The 21,959-nt window shown below is 35.7% G+C and overlaps 1 protein-coding gene across 20 annotated transcripts in view; it reads left to right on the forward strand.

Annotated features, from left to right (window-relative positions):
* Positions 1 to 21,959, forward strand: part of SLC4A10 (solute carrier family 4 member 10) — a 350,715-nt gene that overhangs the window by 263,209 nt on the left and 65,547 nt on the right. For 19 of the 20 annotated variants that reach the window (XM_032286540.1, XM_032286535.1, XM_032286537.1 and 16 more), the window contains 5 exons: positions 4,550 to 4,696; positions 8,998 to 9,098; positions 12,055 to 12,229; positions 12,833 to 12,966; positions 13,688 to 13,933. In XM_032286540.1, the coding sequence (XP_032142431.1) occupies positions 4,550 to 4,696; positions 8,998 to 9,098; positions 12,055 to 12,229; positions 12,833 to 12,966; positions 13,688 to 13,933 (803 nt within the window). The remainder of the gene's footprint in view (positions 1 to 4,549; positions 4,697 to 8,997; positions 9,099 to 12,054; positions 12,230 to 12,832; positions 12,967 to 13,687; positions 13,934 to 21,959) is intronic. The other variant, XM_032286549.1, reaches the window with a different exon arrangement.

Raw genomic sequence — 21,959 nt, forward strand, 5'->3', positions numbered from 1 at the left:
AGTCATGTCCTTATTCCCCTTTCCTGCTTCATTTTTCTCCATAGCACCTTCCATCATCTACCAAAATATATACTCATTTATATTGTTTACTTTCCATCTCATCCCTCCCCTTAGAATGTAAGCCCCATGGGGGAGGGATTTTTTTGTAGTTTTGTTCACTGCTCTATCACTAGCACTTGAATAGTTTGATGAATATTTACTGAGTGAATGTTCAAGCTCATGTTTTATCAGAGAAAACAGGCATTAAAAAACAAATTATATAATTAATAATTATAATGAATAGTTATAATTACAGTGAAAGCTGTCAAAAAGGAGACAGTGTTAAGACTATTAACAAAGTGTATCATCTTGTTTGAGAAGGGGGTCAGAAAAGTCAGATATACACTGAAATCAGACTGTTAGGTTTTCTAGACAAAGAGAAGATAGAAGAGGAATGTAAAATAATTAGATTATTGATAAAATTGGTGATAGGGAAACAATAGTAAATGCCATTTTTGATTTAAAATCAAACAAATTATGGCATCTATACCTTTAAGGAGCTTTAAAGTAACAGGAAATCTGTTGTCCTGAATGAATTTGGACATTCATCTACCTAAAACAGGGTATAGGATCATGTGATCTCTCAAAGCAGTTTTCTAATTAAATGTGATCAAATTAAGAAAGATTTCAAGAGAGTTGTTACTAACAGGAAAAGGGTAGAGTTGCTAAACTCTTATTGAGGACTAAGAACATTTGAAGTTCTTAAGTGTTCAAATGAGGTCTCGGGGCCATGTAACCATCTTTAGAAGAGGCTCGTGCCATGGAAATCTGCGTTTTTATATTTACAAAACCCTTTCTCAAAATGCAACAAAACTATTAATAGATCATTGATATTTTTGTATTATCCTAAGCAAAGTCTTTATCACACCAGTAATGTTTTGTGAGGTAGTCTTAGTTGGAAAGGCAAGAAAAAGCTTTTTAAAATAATCATTATTACTTAACAGTTTATATTGACTATCAAACCAGAAATAGAAATGAATAGTTTAAAAGCAGAACAGAATAGTTGAAAGCAGGATTTACCTGGCAATTTTGGGATATTTTATCATTATAATATAGGCCAGCATAAAGAATAATATAGGTGTCCCAGCTGGGCGTGGTGGCTCATGCCTGTAATCTCAGCACTTTGGGAGGCCGAGATGGGCAGATTATGAGGTCAGGAGTTCGAGACCAGTCGGCCGATATGGTGAAACCCCATCTCTACTAAAAATTTAAAAAATTAGCCAGGTGTGATGGTGCACACCTGTAGTCCCAGCGACTCGGGAGGCTGAGGCAAGAGAATCACTTGAACAATGGGAGGTGGAGGTTGCAGTGAGCTGAGATCATGCCACTGCACTACAGCCTGGGGGACAGAGTGAGACTCCATCTCAAAAATAATAACAATAATAACAATAATATAGGAGTCCCTAATCTCAAATACTTGTCTCATTTCATCCTAAGTGAAATTTTAAAAGTATCAGAAATATTTATATTATGTTCACTGTAAATTAATTTTTTCTCTTTATCCTTATTTTTATTTTCCCCACTTACTATATTAAGTACAGAATTCCTGTGTATGTTAGGATACATTAGGTTGTGCTGCCAGAATAACCAAAAAATCTTAATGGCTTAAAACTATAAGGGTTTATTTATATCATGCCTAATGTTCATCAAGATCTAGGAGAGAGGTTCTGCTCATTATCACTTAGGCCCCCTGGGCCTATAGAAGCTCTGTCTAGACCTGTGTTTTCTCAGTCACTAAACCAGAAAAAAAGTAAGGTGATAAATTACACATTAGTACTCGTAACTTCCATTCGAAGTGACATATATACACCCAGGTAGAATATACCTAATCCAAATATCAAAGAAGGCAAAGAAGTACAATCTTACCGTGTGGTCTAGAAGAAGACCTAGAATATCTGTGAACAGCCTACATGACTAACATAGCACATGTGTGTGGAGGGGAAGTGGAGAGGATAAGTATGAAATGTAACTCATACTTTGAATGGAAATACACTTTCTTTATTGTATAGATATAATACATAGTTGGCCCTCTGTATCTGCAGGTTCTGCACCCTTGAACTTAACCAACTATAAATCAAAAATATTTGAAGAGTCAGCATACAGTAGCTCACACCTATAATCCCAGTACTTTGGGAGGCCAGGGCGGGAGGATGATTTGGGGCTAGGAGTTCTAGATCAGCCCAGGCAACTTAACGAGACCCTGTCTCTACAAGAAATGTTTTAAAAATTAGCCAGGTTTGGTGGTGCACACCTGTAGTCCCAGCTACTCGGGAGACAGGAGCTTAAGCAGGAGTTCGAGGCTGCAGTGAACTATGATGGTGCCACTACTTCCAGCCTGTGTGACAGAGTGAGACTCTGTCTCTAAAAACAAAAATTAAAAATATTTTTGGGGGGGAAACAATAAAAAATAACAATGTTACAATAAATATAATATGCATAAAAATTATGCAGTATAACAATTATTTATATAGCAATGGGGGTTATCTCCCACATTGAAAATATCACAAGTGGAAACTATGTTTTTGATTTATTATGTTTTCAACTTATGATAGGTTTATTCAGACTTAACCCCATTGAAATTTGAAGAGATGGTGTTTGGAAGCCATGTGCAGAAAGCAGAAACTGGACCCCTTCCTGACACCTTACACTAAAATTAACTCCAGATGGATTAAAGACTTAAACATAAGACCTAAAACCATAAAAACCCTAGAAGAAAATCTAGGCAAAACCATTCAGGACATAGGCATGACCAAAACACCAAAAGCATTGGCAACAAAAGCCAAAATAGACAAATTGGACCTAATCAAACTCCACAGCTTCTGCACAGCAAAAGAAACAGACATTAGAGTGCATTGGCAATCAACAGAATGGGAAAAAATTTTTGCAGTCTACCTATCTGACAACGGGCTTATATCCAGAATTTACGAAGAACTAAAACAGATTTACAAGAAAAAAACTAACAAGCCCATTCAAAAGTGGGCAAAGGATATGAACAGACACTTTACAAAAGAAGACATACATGATGCCAACAAACATATGAAAAAATGCTCATCATCACTGGTCATTAGAGAAATGCAAATCAAAACTACATTGAGATACCATCTCACGCCAGTTAGAATGGCGATCATTAAAAAATCTGGAGACAGATGCTGGAGAGGGTGTGAAGAAATAGGAACACTTTTACATTGTTGGTGGGAGTGTAAGTTAGTTCAACCATTGTGGAAGACAGTGTGGCAATTCCTCAAGGACCTAGAAATAGAAATTCCATTTGACCCAGCAAATGGGTATATATCCAAAGGATTATAAATCGTTCTACTGTAAGGACACATGCACACGAATGTTCATTGCAGCACAGTTTACAATAGCAAAGACCTGGAACCAACCCAAATGCCCATCAATGATAGACTGGACAGGGAAAATGTGGCACATATACACCATGGAATATTATGCAGCCATCAAAAATGATGTGTTCGTGTCCTTTGTAGAGACATGGATGAACCTGGAAACCATCATTGTCAGCAAACTGACACAAGAGCAGAAAATCAAACACTGCATGTTCTCACTCGTAGGTGGGTGTTGAACAATGAGAACACATGGACACAGGGAGGGGAGCACTACACACTGTGGTCTGTTGAGGGGAAATAGGGGAGGGACAGCAGGGGGTGGGGAGTTGGGGAGAGATAGCATGGGGAGAAATGCCAGATATAGGTGAAGAGGAGGAAGGCAGCAAATCACACTGCCACTTGTGTACCTATGCAAAAATCTTGCATGTTCTTCACATGTACCCCAAATCCTAAAATGCAATAAAAAAAGAAATTTGAGGGGCATACTCAACACATGTCACTTTTGCATCGTTGTAAAGTCAAAAGGTTGTAAGAGAAACCATAGAAAGTTGGAGGCCCTCCAAATACAGGAGGATATGCATAGGTTATATGCAAATACTGCCCCATTTTATATAAGGAACTCAAGTATCCATAGATTCTGGTATCTGCAAGAAGTCCTAGAACTGATCTCTGACAGATGCTGAGGAATGACTGTATATCCAGAAAATACTAACTTATAACCTTAGTATTATTTTCAAAATTGAAACAAAATTAACCTTTTAAATTAATTTATTTATGCCAGGGTATAAATACTGCCAAAATTTCCAACATATTTTATAAATTTTTATTTCTATTTTTAAGCAGAAGCTTCCTCTAGAAATTGGTTTTCCCACACATAAATAATTTTTGCCTAATTCTGGTTTAATGAGCTTTCTTTCATCCTCCTTTTTCTTTCCCTTACTCCTTCCCTCTGGAAGTTTCAACATTCATCTGACATCCTAAGAAAAATAGTTATCTGTATGGATCCATAAAATTATAATATTTTACTTTATAAACTTCTTTAGAGCCAGAGCTGTCTCTTAAAATTGTTATAATCATGTGGGAGATAACTGGGTTGAAAACACTGAACACATTAATATTTTATAATTATATGCAAACTATAAATAATATTTCTATTTCTTCTAAAGGTATTTCATGATGTTGCTTACAAAGCTAAAGATCGTAATGATTTGGTATCAGGGATTGATGAGTTCCTGGATCAGGTTACTGTTCTCCCTCCTGGAGAATGGGATCCAAGCATTCGAATAGAGCCTCCCAAAAATGTTCCTTCCCAGGTATGTATATTTGAAGATATTCTTTGAAATTACATTATTTTGTTGTCTTTTAAATGCATGCTTTAAAATAGAATAACCCATCAAGAAGATACAAATGATTTAAATGATAGTCTCTAAGACAGAAGGAACATGAAGTTACAAGATCTTTCTTAATACTACCCAACACACCTCACTGAGAAACTTGGCAGTTTGATGATAACCTGCTAATCAAACAGTCCCATATGGCTGGAAAGATTTTAGCCCCTACTTAAAATATATTATACAAAAGGAAGATTGAAATTTTAATAACAATATAAAATATGACCTGAGAAAAGCCCATTACTGTCTTTCTATGTTTCCATACATCATTTTGAAATTGGCAAGCATTAGGAAAATTAAAAGACATGACTTAATCATATTATGTAGAAAACTCCATATAACTGCTAATAACAATAAATATTGGGAAGATTTAAAAATTATCATTCTTATATTTGCATTGCTTTTGTGTATATGTATGATATAAAGATTTTAAAAATTTTGCTTATGAACATCTAATATGTATTTTACCCATCATACAATACAGAAAGATAGAAATATAAAGCATTACTCTTTTCTGAGTAATTCTTAAAATTACAGGCATGACTGTTAAGAGTGTTGACCAAATGTTTGTTAAGCTCACTCCTCATACTGCCACCTCTATGCCTGCTGAATCTGCCTCCCACAACCCTCCCAAGTTGTTAGGTATTTAGTCTTGCCTTTGGCTCTTGCTCTGTGGAGTCCAACCTGGCCTGACTCTGGTGCCCTATTCGAAGTAATAGCTGGCCTAATTGACCCAGCCTGGAATTCGAAATGTTTCTGCTTTGCCAGAGGTGGGCAAATGAGCAGTTGTACCACTCAACCATGAGTACTTGAAATGGGTATGTCAATCTCACTGTCAATTTAAAGAAACCATACAGATACTTCATTTGTATATTTTCATTCTGAAGTCATTTTATAATTATTAAAGGCTACTTAGTTCCTTTTCTCAAAATTACCATTTTATGATTCTGTAACTGCTGCCAAATATTTCAGTTGATCTATTACTAAAATAAAAACAGTTGCTTATTAATTAATTGTAGGAGTTATAGATTGTCTCATTTCTGTACTTGTATACATCTTTGTATTAATGATATTAAAAGGAGCAATATAATGCTTCCTGAATATGTAGAAACTGTTTAATTAATGTTATTTGGAGAAATTCAGCAAAATATTAATATATTTGGAATGAGACTTTAAAATTCACTATACCAATTAGCTATTGAAACAATAAAGATGAAGGTAACTGTTTTTGAAAAAATCTTCTTTTTGAACAATAATGTTTTTGAGGCAAGCTGAGGGATGATGGGAGGCCAATTTTTTTTTTTATGATTTTATGACACCATTTAAAATCAGAATTAATTATTGGATTCTGGGTATTGAGAGACAGTCGTAGAAAGAACATTGAATTAAGAATCAAAGCATCTAGGTTCTGCAATTATCTATTTGTATGACCTTAAATGAATGTTTTAACCCATCCATTGATGTTATGTATCAGCACTGTCCAAAAGAGTTTTCTGCAATAGCGAAAGTGTTCTATATCTATGCTGTCTAGTAATCAAGCCACTAGCAAGCATTAGAAATGTTGGTACTGCAACTAATGGACAAAATTTTTCATTTTAATTACCTTCAATGTAAATAGACATATGTAGTTTCTGGCTATCATATTAGACAGCAGAGTTCTATACAACAAATTTGAATTAGAGATATGCTCTGTGCTTCTTTTCAACATTCATGTTTTAAAGATGTATGTTGTAATTGAACAAAAGATAGCATAAGGCTATGTTTTCTTTTAGATGGAGTAAAATGAGTTAATATATATTAAATATTCTGACCTCATACTCATTCAAATAATATTTTCACCATTGGGATAATTTCCATGTTTTTTATTCATTTGAAATGTGAAAATCCAAAATTTTAAATATTCTCTTCCTTACAGTTAAGAGTAACCTGTCACCTCAAGGGATAACCCTGAAAATATTCATTAGAATTTTGCATCAGTCATTAAAATCACCTCCTTTTGTGTACTTTCAACTTATTTGCTCTTCTCTTATGTCATGTACTTGCTTGTCAAAACCACAACCCTGTGAGAATCCAACACTTTACTCTGTACTGCACTGACGAAGCTGAAGTTGAAGGAAAGCATGTAACTATACCAACTGGTGTCACATAAATTCATGACCGCATACCTCAAGTGAGCCCTCCGTGTTGCAAGTTCATCTACACTTTCTAGTCCAATCATTCTTACTTGATGACTATTTCACACTGAGTCTTCTCTCCTCAAACCTTCAGCACGTGCTTTCTGACCCTCACTCTCATATGCTGATGTGTCTTACTTCCCTGAGAAATTTAACACAATTAAAAAAGAACTTCTATAGATTGCAACCATCATACCTACCCATCTACCAGCATCTGCATCCACATACTCTGCCTTCCTGTTTATTATTAATGAACTAGCCAAAGCCAGCCTTCTCCTTGTGCACTAGAAAGAGCCTATCTCTTCACATCTACTCAAGAGCACAACTCTACTGATTCTCCTCTTTCTCTTCTATATCATCAAGTCTTGCTCTGTATTTTACCGCTTTTATTAGCATACAACATACTATTAAATTTACCAATCTTAAATAAAAGAACTCTCTTGATACCACTGCCCAGTCTGCCACTATTCTTATTCCCTTTTGCAACAAAATGCCACAGAAGAGTTCTCTATGTTACTTGCCTCCAGTTACCCTCCAATTCTCTTTTGACACTCACTCTCAGAGGCTTTTGCCCCTACTACTTCACTAAAATTTGTATGTGAACAATGATCTCCACAATGCTAAGTCCCGTGGTCAATTCTCAGCCTGCATTTCATCTAACCTGTCAATGAGCAACATTTAAGAGTTGATGACTTGCTTTTCCTTAATACTTGGCTCCCAAAACATCACCTTCTGTTAGTTTTGCCATTGTAAAACAGAGTTAATTTATTTAGTCAGTAGTATTCTCGCTGAAGACCACATAATAAAATTTGTTTTCTGAGACTTGTGAAAGCCGTGAATTGTTTTCCTAGGTGATTGGGAAGTAGGTATTGAGGGCAACTTTTAAATCCCTTTATTAATGTAACCTATTTACCTGTAAAGACAGTTCCTTCATCAGTTGATAGATACTTCTCTTTTGTCTTTGAACTTCAGTCTTAGTGTGTTCATCCATATTCCTGGGAAAATTGTTAGAATATTAAGCAATAAATTTTCTTATATTGTGTATTTTTCAAAACCTTTTTTTCATGTTTTAATCCTGTATCATTCTACCTAAATGTCTCATTGCATGTGAGATCAGTTGATGGGTCACTTTTGTTCTTCATGTTTACACTAATTCTATTTTGGAACGGTGGTCAAGTAAAAATCTTAATTGTACCACTTATGATTTTTCCTATTATCCTTTGAAGTGCTTTTGAACACATTGGTGTGCTCTAAGGTTACCACAGGTAGGATTTTAAATAGAATTTTCTGATTTTCTAAAAAATCATTGTCATCAACAAAAGTGAATTGAATAGACCTATGGGAAAACAGCAGTTACCTGAATCTCCACTCATTTGTTATTGGTTAAATTAGCAACCTCCTTTTACAATAGTCTTTGATGCTCTATAAGTTAGAAAGACCCATATTGTAAACTACTGGGTAGAAAGATACAAACTGGAATCACAGAGGTAAATATACTTTAAAAAATAGTGATAATAGTTACTGTTTGTTAAACAGTTAAACTACGCTAGGCATATGACAGCACCATAACTAACACTTCCTCATTCCAACCTACCTGCGTCCTGGTCTCTCTCTTTCCCCTGCCCTTACTTCATTTTTCTTCATAGCTCCCATCTGTACCTGATATTATAAAGTTATTGTCTCTTTTCACCAATAGAATGCTTTTTCTTGCCCACCTTTGCAGCTTTAGCATTTATTACAATGAATGGCACACACTAGGCACTAGGCACTCAGTAAATATTAGTTGAAAGAATTAGTAAGTGCCCATCACCTCATTTAATTCTCTTAGCCATACTATATGATAGATACTGTTGTTACCCTGAGTTAACGGAGGATGAAACTAACACTTTAAAAGGTTAGATAATTTCCCAGAGGTCAAATAACAAATAAGTACAGAGCCTGGGTTCTTGGCCATTGTACATACTGCCTCAAGGAAAACAAACTGTTATTTACAATTAACACCTGAAACTAAAACAAAACAAAACACACAAACAAAGAAACTCTCCACAGGAGAAGAGGAAGATACCTGCTGTACCAAATGGAACAGCAGCTCATGGGGAAGCAGAGCCCCACGGAGGACATAGTGGACCTGAACTCCAGCGAACTGGAAGGTTAGTGAAAATCACTTCTATGGACTTCAAGGACCAAATGACATACCATTCTTCTCTGTCAGGAATTGCTATTTTGGGATCTAATTTATTTTATACTTTTAATACCTGCTTTTTGAGAGTGAAAATGCCAATTAGTTTGATTTCTCTGAAGTTACTAATGATTGTTATGACTGTTAAACTAAAACAGTGGATACACCCTTCCATTATACCTACCTAGTCTCTCATTTTGCTGTGCATAAAATGCATTCCCAGATTCTGAGAATGGGAAGAAAAACCGTCAATTGACCCTTACAAAAGAACCCATTGAAAGCTTCAGGTTCAGGATAGAAATAAGACTAAATACCAACTCAGTCTTGTAGGCTCTATCTCATTAAATGCAAGTAGGATGTATATAATGGTATTTTTTTTTATGGCTATGATTTGAAACAGCTATATAATTTATTTTTCTAATCACACATCTTTGAAGAGATGAAAGCTTCAGTTTATTTCTTAAAATGGTGCTTTATGGTTTTTTGACAGCTTGTCTCTCTCTAAGCAATGTGTGAGCAGAAAATCAGAAACCCTTGGGTGGGTCTCTCTTCAGGGAATATGTGTGTATAGCCTCCATTATAATTAAAGGCAGTTGCAAAGGCTTTGCAGGACTGGTGCTCCCCTCCCCTCAAGGCCGTTTCCTGTACTGCTTGCAATGTGTCCTCTAAGCTGACTTTCCAGTTCCTGAGCACTCTCCATTTTAATTCTGTGTTCTTTCCCTTTATCTATGTGTTGTCTCTGAGGAAATGTCTTTTAATGTCTTCCTCAGGCTTGATACCTAATTTGAGATGGTTCAAACATTTTTTTCCTTTTCCCTTCACTGGAAGCTTTGTTACTCATTCTGTTTGCTTTCATACTTTCAAATGCTGTCTTTTTATTTTTGGTGGTTTTTTTTTTTTTTTCTCTTTCTCAGGTATAACATGCCACATAGCTTAGATTTTTTTCGAAGTTCACTTTTCCTTACTGCTTCCTAAATCCTCCCAGGTCACCAATATCCGGTATCTTCGCTTCTCCAGAGTTCTTCCACAGATTCTGTTGCTGACATGACTTGAAGTATCCATTACTCATCTGCTCTCCTGGAGTTGCTGGTGTACATCTGGGCTGCTCTTGCACTGTTCTCTGTAATGAACTCCCACTTCCGGATTTAGATTTTTACTGCTGAAAGCACATTTATTACACAGTACTATAACAACTATTCAGACTAATGTATGCTCTAATAAGTAATTGATTAGAATCAATGGTCTAATATAAAGTGGTATCAAAACTATAAATATTAATTACTAATTAATAGCTCATAACCACCACAAATTCTTTTTGGGATTAGGTGGGATATAAATCATAAATGAATGCATAAATAGACTGGTAGGGTAAATCTGTTTTGAATTGTGACTTTAATAAGATAAATTATTCAGAAATGATCCCAAAAATAAAAAAAATGTGCATATGTTTTACCAAACAGGGGTAGAGAAGCCTAAGATCATCTTTGTGTACAAATATTTCACAGGTTCTCTGCAAGCTTCTCTGAGTTTCAAATGTCCTTTTATTCAATTGAAGTTTCATTCTTCTCAACCCTCTCCTACTCCATAGCTCTTTCATGGAAGCAATACAGGAAAACATAGTGATCCTATACCTGCATAATAGTAGGTTAGTTATTAATTGGTAACTATTACAGATAAATCAGATCAGGGAAATTAGTTGGTAAAATATTTTAATTATTCATAATATGTACATCTTTCATTTAAAAGGCCAGCAGAATTTATTTCTAAAAAGAACAATCCTTTCTGAAGTGATTCTAGGACTGCCAAGTGAATATTCCTATACATAAAATAAGTAAGAAAAATTGAACAGTTTTATATGGTCTGAGTATACTCAGCATGCTGGCAGTATTTTGGAACATAATAAGTTTTTTCACCGTTAACATTAACCTTCCTGTAGGAACGTACTCATAGTCTTATTCATTTTGCTATCCACATTATTATTCCATGGAGCAAAACAACTTACAGTGGCCAAATGTTAAGTCTTCATATTGTTATTAAATGTTCATAAAATGAGAATACTTACTTATTAATGCTCTCATTTCTAATAGATGAAAAAGCTCTCAAATTTTAAGCATCATTTTATAGTTTAATACATTTCTCCCCCCAAAAATTTCTTTTTCAAGTGTTTCAACATGATTTTGAATATATTTGGAGTAAATGAATTTATACCAAGTGAAGTCACTATTGTCTTGTGAATCACAGATGTTGGGATATGTTAATACAATAGTGGATCAAAATTACATTTATCTAGTTGATTATTATAAAGACTCCCATCTAGTTTTCTAAAAATGAAAACAGCCCTGGAACCTATCTGTCTCTACTAAGTATTGCTGCCATCCAAAAGGACATTTGGATGTTTTCCTGCAACAATATCAAGTGAGGGATTTTTGTTTGTTTGTTTTTTGGCAGAGAGAGTAGGTAACTGGAGCCATGGTTAAACTTTGCTTTTTCTCTCTAGGGTGATGCTCACTACTGGAGTATACAAAAGTCAGTTAACCCTCCCTCCCTCACTTCCTGCTATGCCAAATGGAATTAAACATTTAGAAAACCTGCCAATGATTGAGGGTCGTAGGCCTGAGTTTAGGAGGAGTAGGTTGATGTAGAAATGTTACAGAGATTAGAGTAATCCTTGAATCTCATTATTTGGATTATGATTGGTGAATAGCTCTGAACCTTGTTTAAGAGAACCTGGGATTTTTGGTGGTGGACACGATATTGGGTTAGGAATTGAAGTAACGCATTATAACGCAATGCAGCAGGTTAATGTGGGTCTCACCTCTGCTGATGGAAAACGTATACTGTCACCTGGCAACAAAGCAAATGAGCATTTTGACTTGTGTGTTTTTTTATATTTGGGTTTCACTATTGTGTTTTCCCCCCTGTCTTAGGATTTTTGGGGGACTTATTTTAGATATCAAAAGAAAAGCTCCATACTTCTGGAGTGACTTCAGAGATGCTTTCAGCCTGCAGTGCTTAGCATCTTTTCTGTTTCTCTACTGCGCGTGTATGTCTCCTGTCATCACCTTTGGAGGACTGCTGGGAGAAGCAACTGAAGGGCGCATAGTATGTATTATGCTTTTCTCTGAACTTTGAAACATAATCCATTTTTAAGATTCCCAGTTAAATTAAGTGAGCACTTAATTTTGGATTCTTTTATCAGGAGAGATTTGAGATGTGATCTGGCAGATAAACTTTGTATGAATTTCCTGGATGGCTATGGCTAGTGAGACTTGCAATCTGGGAGTGGAATGTCTCAGAATGACCAGTTTGGAGTCTTATAAAAGGTTCTCATCTCATGCCTTGCCCTCGGCTCCCCAATCCTAAGCTAGGCTAAGGTTCAGTTCTTATCTCACAAGAGATCCATTTCCTATATACCTGGGCCATGTTTCTGTCCAGACACTAATCCTAAATACATCTAAACCTTTTGTAAGGTAACAGAAACGTGAGATAGGAAAGTGAAGAAAACACCCCCACCTTGGTTACTGTACATTTTCTCCTTGCTGTTGACCCCTTTAGTCAGCCTCCCACCCCATGTCTTGCCCAGGGTTGTTAGGCTTTTCATAGTGAAGGAGAAAGCACATATCCATGTATTTTAAATGTCTTCTCCCTAGCTACAATGGCTGCCTGTACAGCTTAGGTAACTGAACCATTTATATCTCTACACAGAGTGCAATTGAATCTCTCTTTGGAGCATCCATGACTGGGATAGCCTATTCTCTCTTTGGTGGACAGCCTCTTACCATATTAGGCAGTACAGGACCAGTTTTGGTGTTTGAAAAGATTTTGTTTAAATTTTGCAAGTAAGTGTTATGTACTTTTTGGCCCTTAGCTCCCTACATTTTTCTTAACTATATTTATACTCCTCCCAACATCACTTTTGGAGACCTGTTGGTAGAGACAGAATTGCCTGATTTGATTCAGTTTGTCCTTTTTGCTTTGTCATGGGAATAGAGGAAAAGTAAAAGATTTGTGTATATTGGTATGTAATATTTTTTAAAAGTAAAACTCAGTTTTAAGCACTGAGAAATCTCTTTTAATTGTGTCCCTTTAGACCAGTGGTCCCCAACCATTTTGGCACCAAGAACCGGTTTCATGGAAGACAATTTTTCCACAAGAGTTTGGGGGGATGGTTTTGAAAGGAAACTATTCTACCTCGGATCATCAGGCATTAGATTCTCCTAAGGAGCATACAACCTAGGTCCCTCACATGCACAGGTCACAATAGGGTTTGTGCTTCTGTGAGAATCTAATGTCACCACTGATCTGACAGGAGGCAGAGCTCAGGCGGTAATTAATGCTCACTTGCCTGCCACTTACCTCCTGCTGTGCAACCCAGTTCCTAACAGGCAACGGACCAGGTGCTGGGGACCCCTGCTTTAGACAGTCTTGAGTTTAGATACTCATGGGATGTGAAGCTTATTTACTTTCACTTCCTGAATGAGGTTTATTTTCATTTGCTTAAAATGGAGCAAGCTGTTAAATGACCTTCTTTTCACTGTCCTTTCCTTTTCCTCCTCCCAGAGAGTATGGGTTGTCATACCTATCTTTAAGAGCTAGCATTGGACTTTGGACTGCAACTCTGTGTATCATACTTGTGGCCACTGATGCTAGTTCCCTTGTCTGCTACATCACTCGGTTTACTGAAGAAGCTTTTGCTTCCCTGATTTGCATCATTTTCATTTATGAGGCCCTGGAGAAGTTGTTTGAACTCAGTGAAGCATATCCAATCAACATGCATAATGATCTGGAACTGCTGACACAATACTCGTAAGTACCATTTCCCCTCCTGGCCTTGGGGCTTTTCTTTTTACAAATGTTGCTATTGTTACAAGAAATATGAAGAAGTTACTCAGCAGAGAATGTGCCTTCAATTGATTCATGACCTAAATCCTGACTCTCAGGGTTGAACAGAATTTTAAAAGTATTTAATCAGCCACTCATCTGTTACTTGCATTCTTATTATACCATCTCTGCCAAGAGTATCTTTCTAAAGTTCTATTTGTCTAGTGTTCTCTAAAATAGGTAGATAAGGAACCAAGTCCATCATAATTATATGAATTTTGCTTTAGGAAAATATATGTTATTTTGGTGTTATTTCAGGGTCTTTTAAATTTATAATAATCCAAAGAAACATAGTAATGAAAATATAAGATTTCAAATTTAGAGCAGTAAGGTAAAATAAACTTACTGGGTCTAAATCTTACTAGCTTTATGTTTGAAAGTGTGATAAAAACATAAATCACTGAATGAAAATTTAATTTTGGTTTTGGCACTTGTGATATTTGTGATGGAAATATTCAGGTATTACTTGTTGAAGGTGATGTTAAGGTCTAGGATTAAAGATGTGATTGGATCTATTGCTCCTTCTAGTTTTGATATGTCAGCAGTCTGGAATGTCTCTAAGGCTTTGTCTGCATATATGTGTGGCCTTTAAATGACCCCATTATTTAATATTAGAACTTTTTGTTGTGTTTGTATACAGTTTTTTATACTGCAGATATCTGAAGCAATATGTTCTTAGAAGACAGTTACAATCTCTGCATCAGCCACCAGCAACCACCAATGCTTTCCCTATAAACCACTTAGATATGGCCTTGAACCTTTTTAATATTTTTTTATTTAAAAATATTTAAATAAAATTTAAATTATTTTAAATAAATTTAAATTTAAAATAAAAATTTAAATTTAAATATTTATTTTATTTAAATAAAAATTTATTTAAAAAATAATTTTTTTAAATTTAATATTTTTAATATTAAATATAATATTTAATATTTACCATTAGAAGTTTAAATTGTTGAAATCAGACCAAAATAGCACAATGTTATAATGTTGTTAAGAATGATGTAATGATACAATGTTGAAAATAATGTGTTAATACTTTTATTTTATATTTAGAGATAACTTTCAACAGTGGACACCTGTTTTTGGATAAGAAAAAATCAAAATGGAAATACAAAATAGCTTTCCCAATAAAAGAAAATAGTGAGAATGTTGTGAACAGGGCTAAGAAGAGACTGAGCATAGGTGTCAGGGATGCTCAGAAAACAGGCAGATGGGAAGAACAATTTGATCAGAACCAGGGATTAACATTGGTACATGCCTGTTCATTTATCCTTGTTTGAAAGAGAATCTCACTGAATTTGGATATCTTTGCTGGAAATAAATAAATAAAAACAAGAAGTAGGCATCAGAAAAGGAGAAAACTATGGATAATGTCAGATCACAGAAGGCAAGGAACAAGAAATGTATCAAAAAGTCTTTAGAGAGGATAGTGGCATGGACATCAAACAATAAGGAAAAGCATTTGAAAAGAGATACTTTATAGCTTTAAAAAATGATATTGGGTTTGGAGAGGAGGCAGAATGGGAAGCTAGTTTACAAAAAACTCACAAAGAAGTAGGTGAATGAAATGGAGAAAGCTACACAGGCCACTTTGTGTCAAAGAAAGTGGGAAGGGCCAGGCGCGGTGGCTCACGCCTGTAATCCCAGCACTTTGGGAGGCCGAGGCGGGTGGATCACGAGGTCAAGAGATCGAGACCATCCTGGTCAACATGGTGAAACCCTGTCTCTACTAAAAATACAAAAATTAGCTGGGCATGGTGGCGCGTGCCTGTAATCCCAGCTACTCAGGAGGCTGAGGCAGGAGAATTGCCTGAACCCAGGAGGCGGAGGTCGCGGTGAGCCGAGATCGTGCCATTGCACTCCAGCCTGGGTAAGGAGAGCGAAACTCAGTCTCAAAAAAAAAAAAAAAAGAAAGTGGGAAACAGAATGCCTTTTGAGGAGGGTAATGAAATCATAAGAGTGACAATTCGTGATAGCAAAGATCTATGCATGTTTGAAATGGGAAAATAGAAACTGAGGAAAGGGAGACAGCAATGATGAAGAGAGAGTAGATAAACACGGGACTGCAACTTCCCAGAAGTCAAAAAATGATGAGATCAAGGGGTTAAGTAAGGCAAAAGCTCAGGGGATAATTTGAAAGCTAAAGTAGCTTTATGTGGCCATGATCCCTGCCTGTCATGGTGATCAAGAGGAGTGACAGAGGTCCTGACTTTCTCCACGTTTCCATCTCTGCTTTTAAAAAGTAATCCCTACAAGTTTAAGTTTCACTTGGATCAGTCTGGGCATCTAAAACCTAATTCTTTCAAGGGTAAACATGAATGTGTGCTGATGACTGTGTTCCATTGCTCAAGTGCCCTTCTCAACCCATATTAGGGAAGTAGAAGGGATGGAATAACTGATTCATCCTGATGGGCATGAGGTTTTAGTACCACCTGGCACCTGAAATGGGTGTTTGTGACAGAAACAGTGACAGTCTCCATGGGAAACAGGGTCTAACTAGATATTCTCGCTGTACTGGTTCTTCATTCCAGTTGTTAAGCCCTTACTGCCTGGCTTCCAGCACCACTTACACTGTGTACATGAATCTGATCAAATATTCCCATCACTTGCTCCTTGGAGAAGCAAAATCAATCTTTTTATGTTGTGCCTAGAATGTATATATTTATTAGTGTACTTTTAATTTTGTGCATTAAAGAAAATAATGTTATTGCTGATAACTGCTATTTTAATGTATTTTATAATCTCACACTTTTTTGTACAAAACATGTACTTTGCCCATGAAGTCCAGATGACACTTTTAGTGGCTTTCTTGTTACTGTGACCTTTTCACACTAAATCAGTGTCATTTATAATGCCCACCTAATGTTTTCTACTTTAGATGTTGCTTGCCTCATATTTATCATGAGATGTTATGCAGGTTCATTAGAAAAATTCCTAGAAAATATTATAGCTAGAACATAATATATCTGAGATTGCAATCATCACAAACTGAATATGCCTATAATGTACATATTCATTTGGATACAAAATATTTGAAAAAAGTCATCATGTTTAAGATTTATATTCCAGTTATTTTTCATACATAGTCTCTTATAATCAGATTTCCTTAAATTCATAGTTTGTCAACCAAATGACAAAATGTCTTTGACTTTTTAAAGACATACCTAGCTTCTCGGTCATCCTAACCTTGTAATATAGTAATATGCAGACCTTATATTTGAAAATATAAGCTTTTCTTTCATTGTGCCAAGATCAAGTGTCAAGATAATCTATTTAGTTTTGAGAATATATACATTACACCAGACAATCCAGCTGAATATGCCAAGTTAGCAATAAGTAACAAGTTTATGGGAATAATCTTTTCTTGGTGGCTTTGATTTTAAGAAATGGCAAAAATAGAATGAAATGTTTTGCCTGCATAAGATGAAATGTTTCTTCATAGATTGAGAATAATAAAGTTTTTGAAGACAGCTAGCTAAAGAAAAATTGAGAATGTAGTTATTAATGTTTTGCAATTGATTGGATCAAAGCAGTATGTAGGATCTGATTATCTCTGTAGTTTCTGATACATATGTAGACTAGAGTGAAACGAAATATAATGATTACCAAGCTGTTGAATGAGTGTTCTCATTAACACGTTATGAAAATTCTTTTGTTTTTTTTTCTTTTTTGTTTCTCCAACATCCAGTCCTTTACATACCTCAGGATAGTGATCAGTTTTGAATAAATGTTATTTACTGGCTGATAAACACACAGAATATCTTCTTTCTGATCTCCTCAACTAGATCTGAACCTCTTTTCAAGTTGAAAACATGTAACAGTGAGAATTTCACTCTCACTGTCCCTGATTTTTTCCCCCATAGTCCCAGCACAATACTGTAAACATGGTTAAGTGATACTTAATGTATACTGATTAAGGGAACATATTGCGAAATAATTGACATTACTTGGCCAATCTTGTTTGTTACGTAAAGAAAATAGTGCTTGTCTTTGGGAGGCCGAGGTGAGTTGGATCATGAGGTAAAGAGATCGAGACCATCCTGGCCAACATGGTGAAACCCCGTCTCTACTAAAAATACAAAAAATTAGCCGGACATGGTGGCACATGCCTGTAATCCCAGCTACATGGGTGGCTGAGGCAGGAGAATCGCTTGAACCCAGGAGGCGGAGGTTGCGGTGAGCCAAGATTGCGCCATTGCGCTCCAGCCTGGGCAACAAGAGCAAAACTCTGTCTCAAAAAAAAAAAAAAAAAAAAAAAAAAATGGTGCTTGTTTACACTGTCTTTAACAGCACTCTTAAAGATTTTAGCTAGAGGTTTTGGATAAATTTGACACATTATGAAATTCTCAGTATGTGATAAAGGTATATTAATTTGAATTCATAAAACTAATGCTGATTGATAATTTAGACAGAGTGCCAACATGGTGGAGAAATCATCTGAAAAAGGGGCAAGAGAAACAAAACTGCAATTTACAGAACTCCAAAGGGTGATAGATGTGGGAAAAAGAAGATGAAACAGAATAATCATACTGCATGAATCTTTTAGCACTCACTAGTCAAAAAATAGAGAATAAAATAGATTTAAGGAAATATCTGTTTCAACCTTTTTAAATCACATTTTTTGCTACATATACACTTGACTAGATATATCCAGAATTGCTTGCAACATAACGTTATAATTACATTTTTAAGTGTTTCCTTTATCTGTGTACCTCCAGTAGATTAATCTTCATAATGGTAGATCATGACTTTTAGGCACATCTATGTACCTACTGTACCTAGAAAAGTGCTTGGTACCTATTGTATGAACATGTTTATTCATATTTTTACATTTCTGAAAATGCTTCTCACAACTGATAGGCACATTTCACATAAAGTTTGCCTCCTAAAAAGCTGGATTGTTTGACATCTTAGATTCAAATAAATATAATAGTAGGCACTCAGTAAATTATTATTCAGTAAATAAACTTTTAGCAACTCACCCCATTCTTGATTCTTGATCCAAACACCTGCTATCCTTGTTTTCTGTTCCTGCTTTTAAAGTAAATTAATAAAAAAGTCTCATTTCGAGTAGCAGTAGTATCCAATATAATAGTTCATTATTTACCTGTTTCTTTCTCACTATCCCTAATAAATTATGAGCATTTTTGGACAGAATTCCTATTTCTTTATCTTTCTACCTACAGAGAGCTAAGGGATTGTGAGATGGTAGTAAAGCTTTATTAAGTGTCTTTCAACTATGCTACTCTTCATAACTACTTTCAGATCTTATATGGAATTATCTTTCGCATTTTATTGTCAAATAGCTATAAAAAGGCAGCTATTTCCATGAGAACTCAATATCAGAGGGCAAGTGCTAAGCAGATAACAGTGCTTTCTTGGTTTCTTCCTTTAAAGAAGTTTAAATAATTATGTGGCCATTTTTTAGTGAGATGTGATGAATGTTCTCAAGGAGTTCACAATCTTTGAAGTACTGGCCCCACTTTTCTTTGCTTCCTGAATTGACCTAGATTCAGGGATATATTCTGAAATATTTTAAGTGGAATGTAGTAATGTTTTAACTTACATTAAAATATCTCAGCACAGACACTGTGATAATATGCGTATGTTAGGTCAAGTTACAACCGTGGGCAGCTAGTATTCTGATCGGGAGTCCAAACTCTAGGAGTGGTCAGCTAGCATTAAAGCAGAGAGACTACACTCCAGAAAAGGCTACTACAAACCTATGACTATTAGCCACATCTCAGTCAATACTGATTCTGATGAATGTCAGAAGTGGATTTTCATTGGCAATATCACTGATTTGTTAATCAGTATACTGAAATGCAATGTACGCAGGTTATGAAGGTTTATGTGACATCTCTAGTTTTGCCAGAAGAGGATATAATAATCTAGAGAGTGAATCACATAGTCTTAACTCCTAGAGATATTCTCAAGGCTTAATTCATAACTGATCCTATGTCCAGCTATTTTTGGTGCCTGATATCACTAAAACAATACCAGAATCCTGCTTATAGAATATTGCCACATCATCCTTGAGTAAATCTTTCATGCAAGATGAAGTCAAAGTATCAAAAACAAGAGTGCTGGAACTTCAGCAGGCTAATGAAACAGATTATAGGAAGTGCTTTGCCCATATTTCCCAATAAATGTTTGTTTACTATATATGCCTGTGTACGTAACTGAAAAAGTAGTACACCTCATCTTCGCCTTTCTGAGACACATTGGAGTGTAATTTACCTGTAGTCTGTGACATCATCCAGCTTCTTAATATTACTTCCGAGTGCTGGAATTTTAAAATTTCTTCAAAGCACTGTTTCTTAACCACTGTATTAATACACATAACATAATTGAAAAACAGAAGTTTAAAGAGGCAACAGAGTTGTTTTTAAAGCAAGTATTCACAATAAAAAGTTTTTCGAAAATTTTCACCAGCTTTTTATAACCTTAATAACCATTCTAGATGAAAAATACAATAAATAATAAAGCCACTTGACAGAATAGATAGAAATATAATAGCTATAAAAAGTTGTGAACTTTTGCTCTTATAACTATGTTGCATTATCAGTTTCTAAAACATCAGTTAAAACTAGTTCATACTTCACCAAAGTTTTAATTCCAGAGAAAGTAGCACTTTTTCTATTCAAAGTCCTGCTGAATTTTTCTCTTTACATTTACTAAAATCGTATGGAGCAGATAAGATCTGTTTTATTTAAAAAGTTATGACTTGTGACCTGCCAGTAATCAAATGAATTACAGTGAAGAGTAGGACCCTTTTTTGTCTTCAGTGTAATGCTTATTCTAAGTAGATGGTGTGATCTCTTTCTTTCTTTTTTTTTTTTTTTATTGTACTCTAGATTCTGGGGTACATGTGCAGATCATGCAAGATTGTTTCATAGGTACATTCATGGCAAGGTGGTTTGCTGCCTCCATCCCCCCATCACCTATACCTGACATTTCTCCCCACGTTATCCCTCTCCACCCTCCCTCTCACTACCCCTATCCTAGCCTCCCCACCCGCAACAGACTCCAGTGTGTGATACTCCTCTCTCTGGGTCCACGGGTTGTCATTGTTCAATACCCGCCTATGAGTGAGATCATGTGGTGTTTGATTTTCTGTTCTTGTGTCAGTTTGCCGAGAATGATGGTTTCCAGGTTCATCCATGTCCCTACAAAGGACACAAACTCATCATTTTTTGTGGCTGCATAGTATTCCATGGTGTATGTGTGCCACATTTTCTTTGTCCAGCCTATCATTGATAGGCATTTATGTTGGTTCCAGGCCTTTGCTATTGTAAACGATACCTTGATGAACATGCATGTGCATGTGTCTTTATAATAGAATGATTTATAGTCCTTTGGGTATATATACCCAGTAATGGAATTGCTGGCTCAAATGGAATTTCTATTTCTAAATCCTTGAGGAATCACCACACTGTCTTCCACAATGGTCAAACTACTTTACACTCCCACCAACAGTGTAAAAGTATTCCTATTTCTTCACATCCTCTCTAGCATCTGTTGTCTCCTGAATTTTTAATGATCTGGCATGAGATGGTATCTCAGTGTGGTTTTGATTTGCATTTCTCTAATGACCAGTGATGATGAACAGTTTTTCATATGCTTGTTGGCCTTATGTATGTCTTCTTTTGTAAAGTGTCTGTTCATATCCTTTCCTACTTTTGAATGGGCTTGTTTGTTTTTTTCTTGTAAATCTGTTTTAGTTCTTTGTAGATTCTGGGTATCAGCCCTTTGTCAGATGGGGAGACTGCAAAAATTTTTTCCCATTCTGTTAGTTACCGATTCACTCTAATGATTGTTTCTTTTGCTGTACAGAAGCTCTTAAGTTTAATTATATCCCATTTGTCTATTTTGGCTTTTGTTGCCATTGCTTTTGGTGTTTTAGTCATGAAGTCCTTGCCTATGCCTATGTCCTGAATGGTTTTGC

The sequence above is a fragment of the Sapajus apella genome, unplaced genomic scaffold (genome assembly GCF_009761245.1).
Source record: "Sapajus apella isolate SASKATOON/1434 unplaced genomic scaffold, GSC_monkey_1.0 scaffold18, whole genome shotgun sequence".
Lineage (NCBI taxonomy): Eukaryota > Metazoa > Chordata > Mammalia > Primates > Cebidae > Sapajus > Sapajus apella.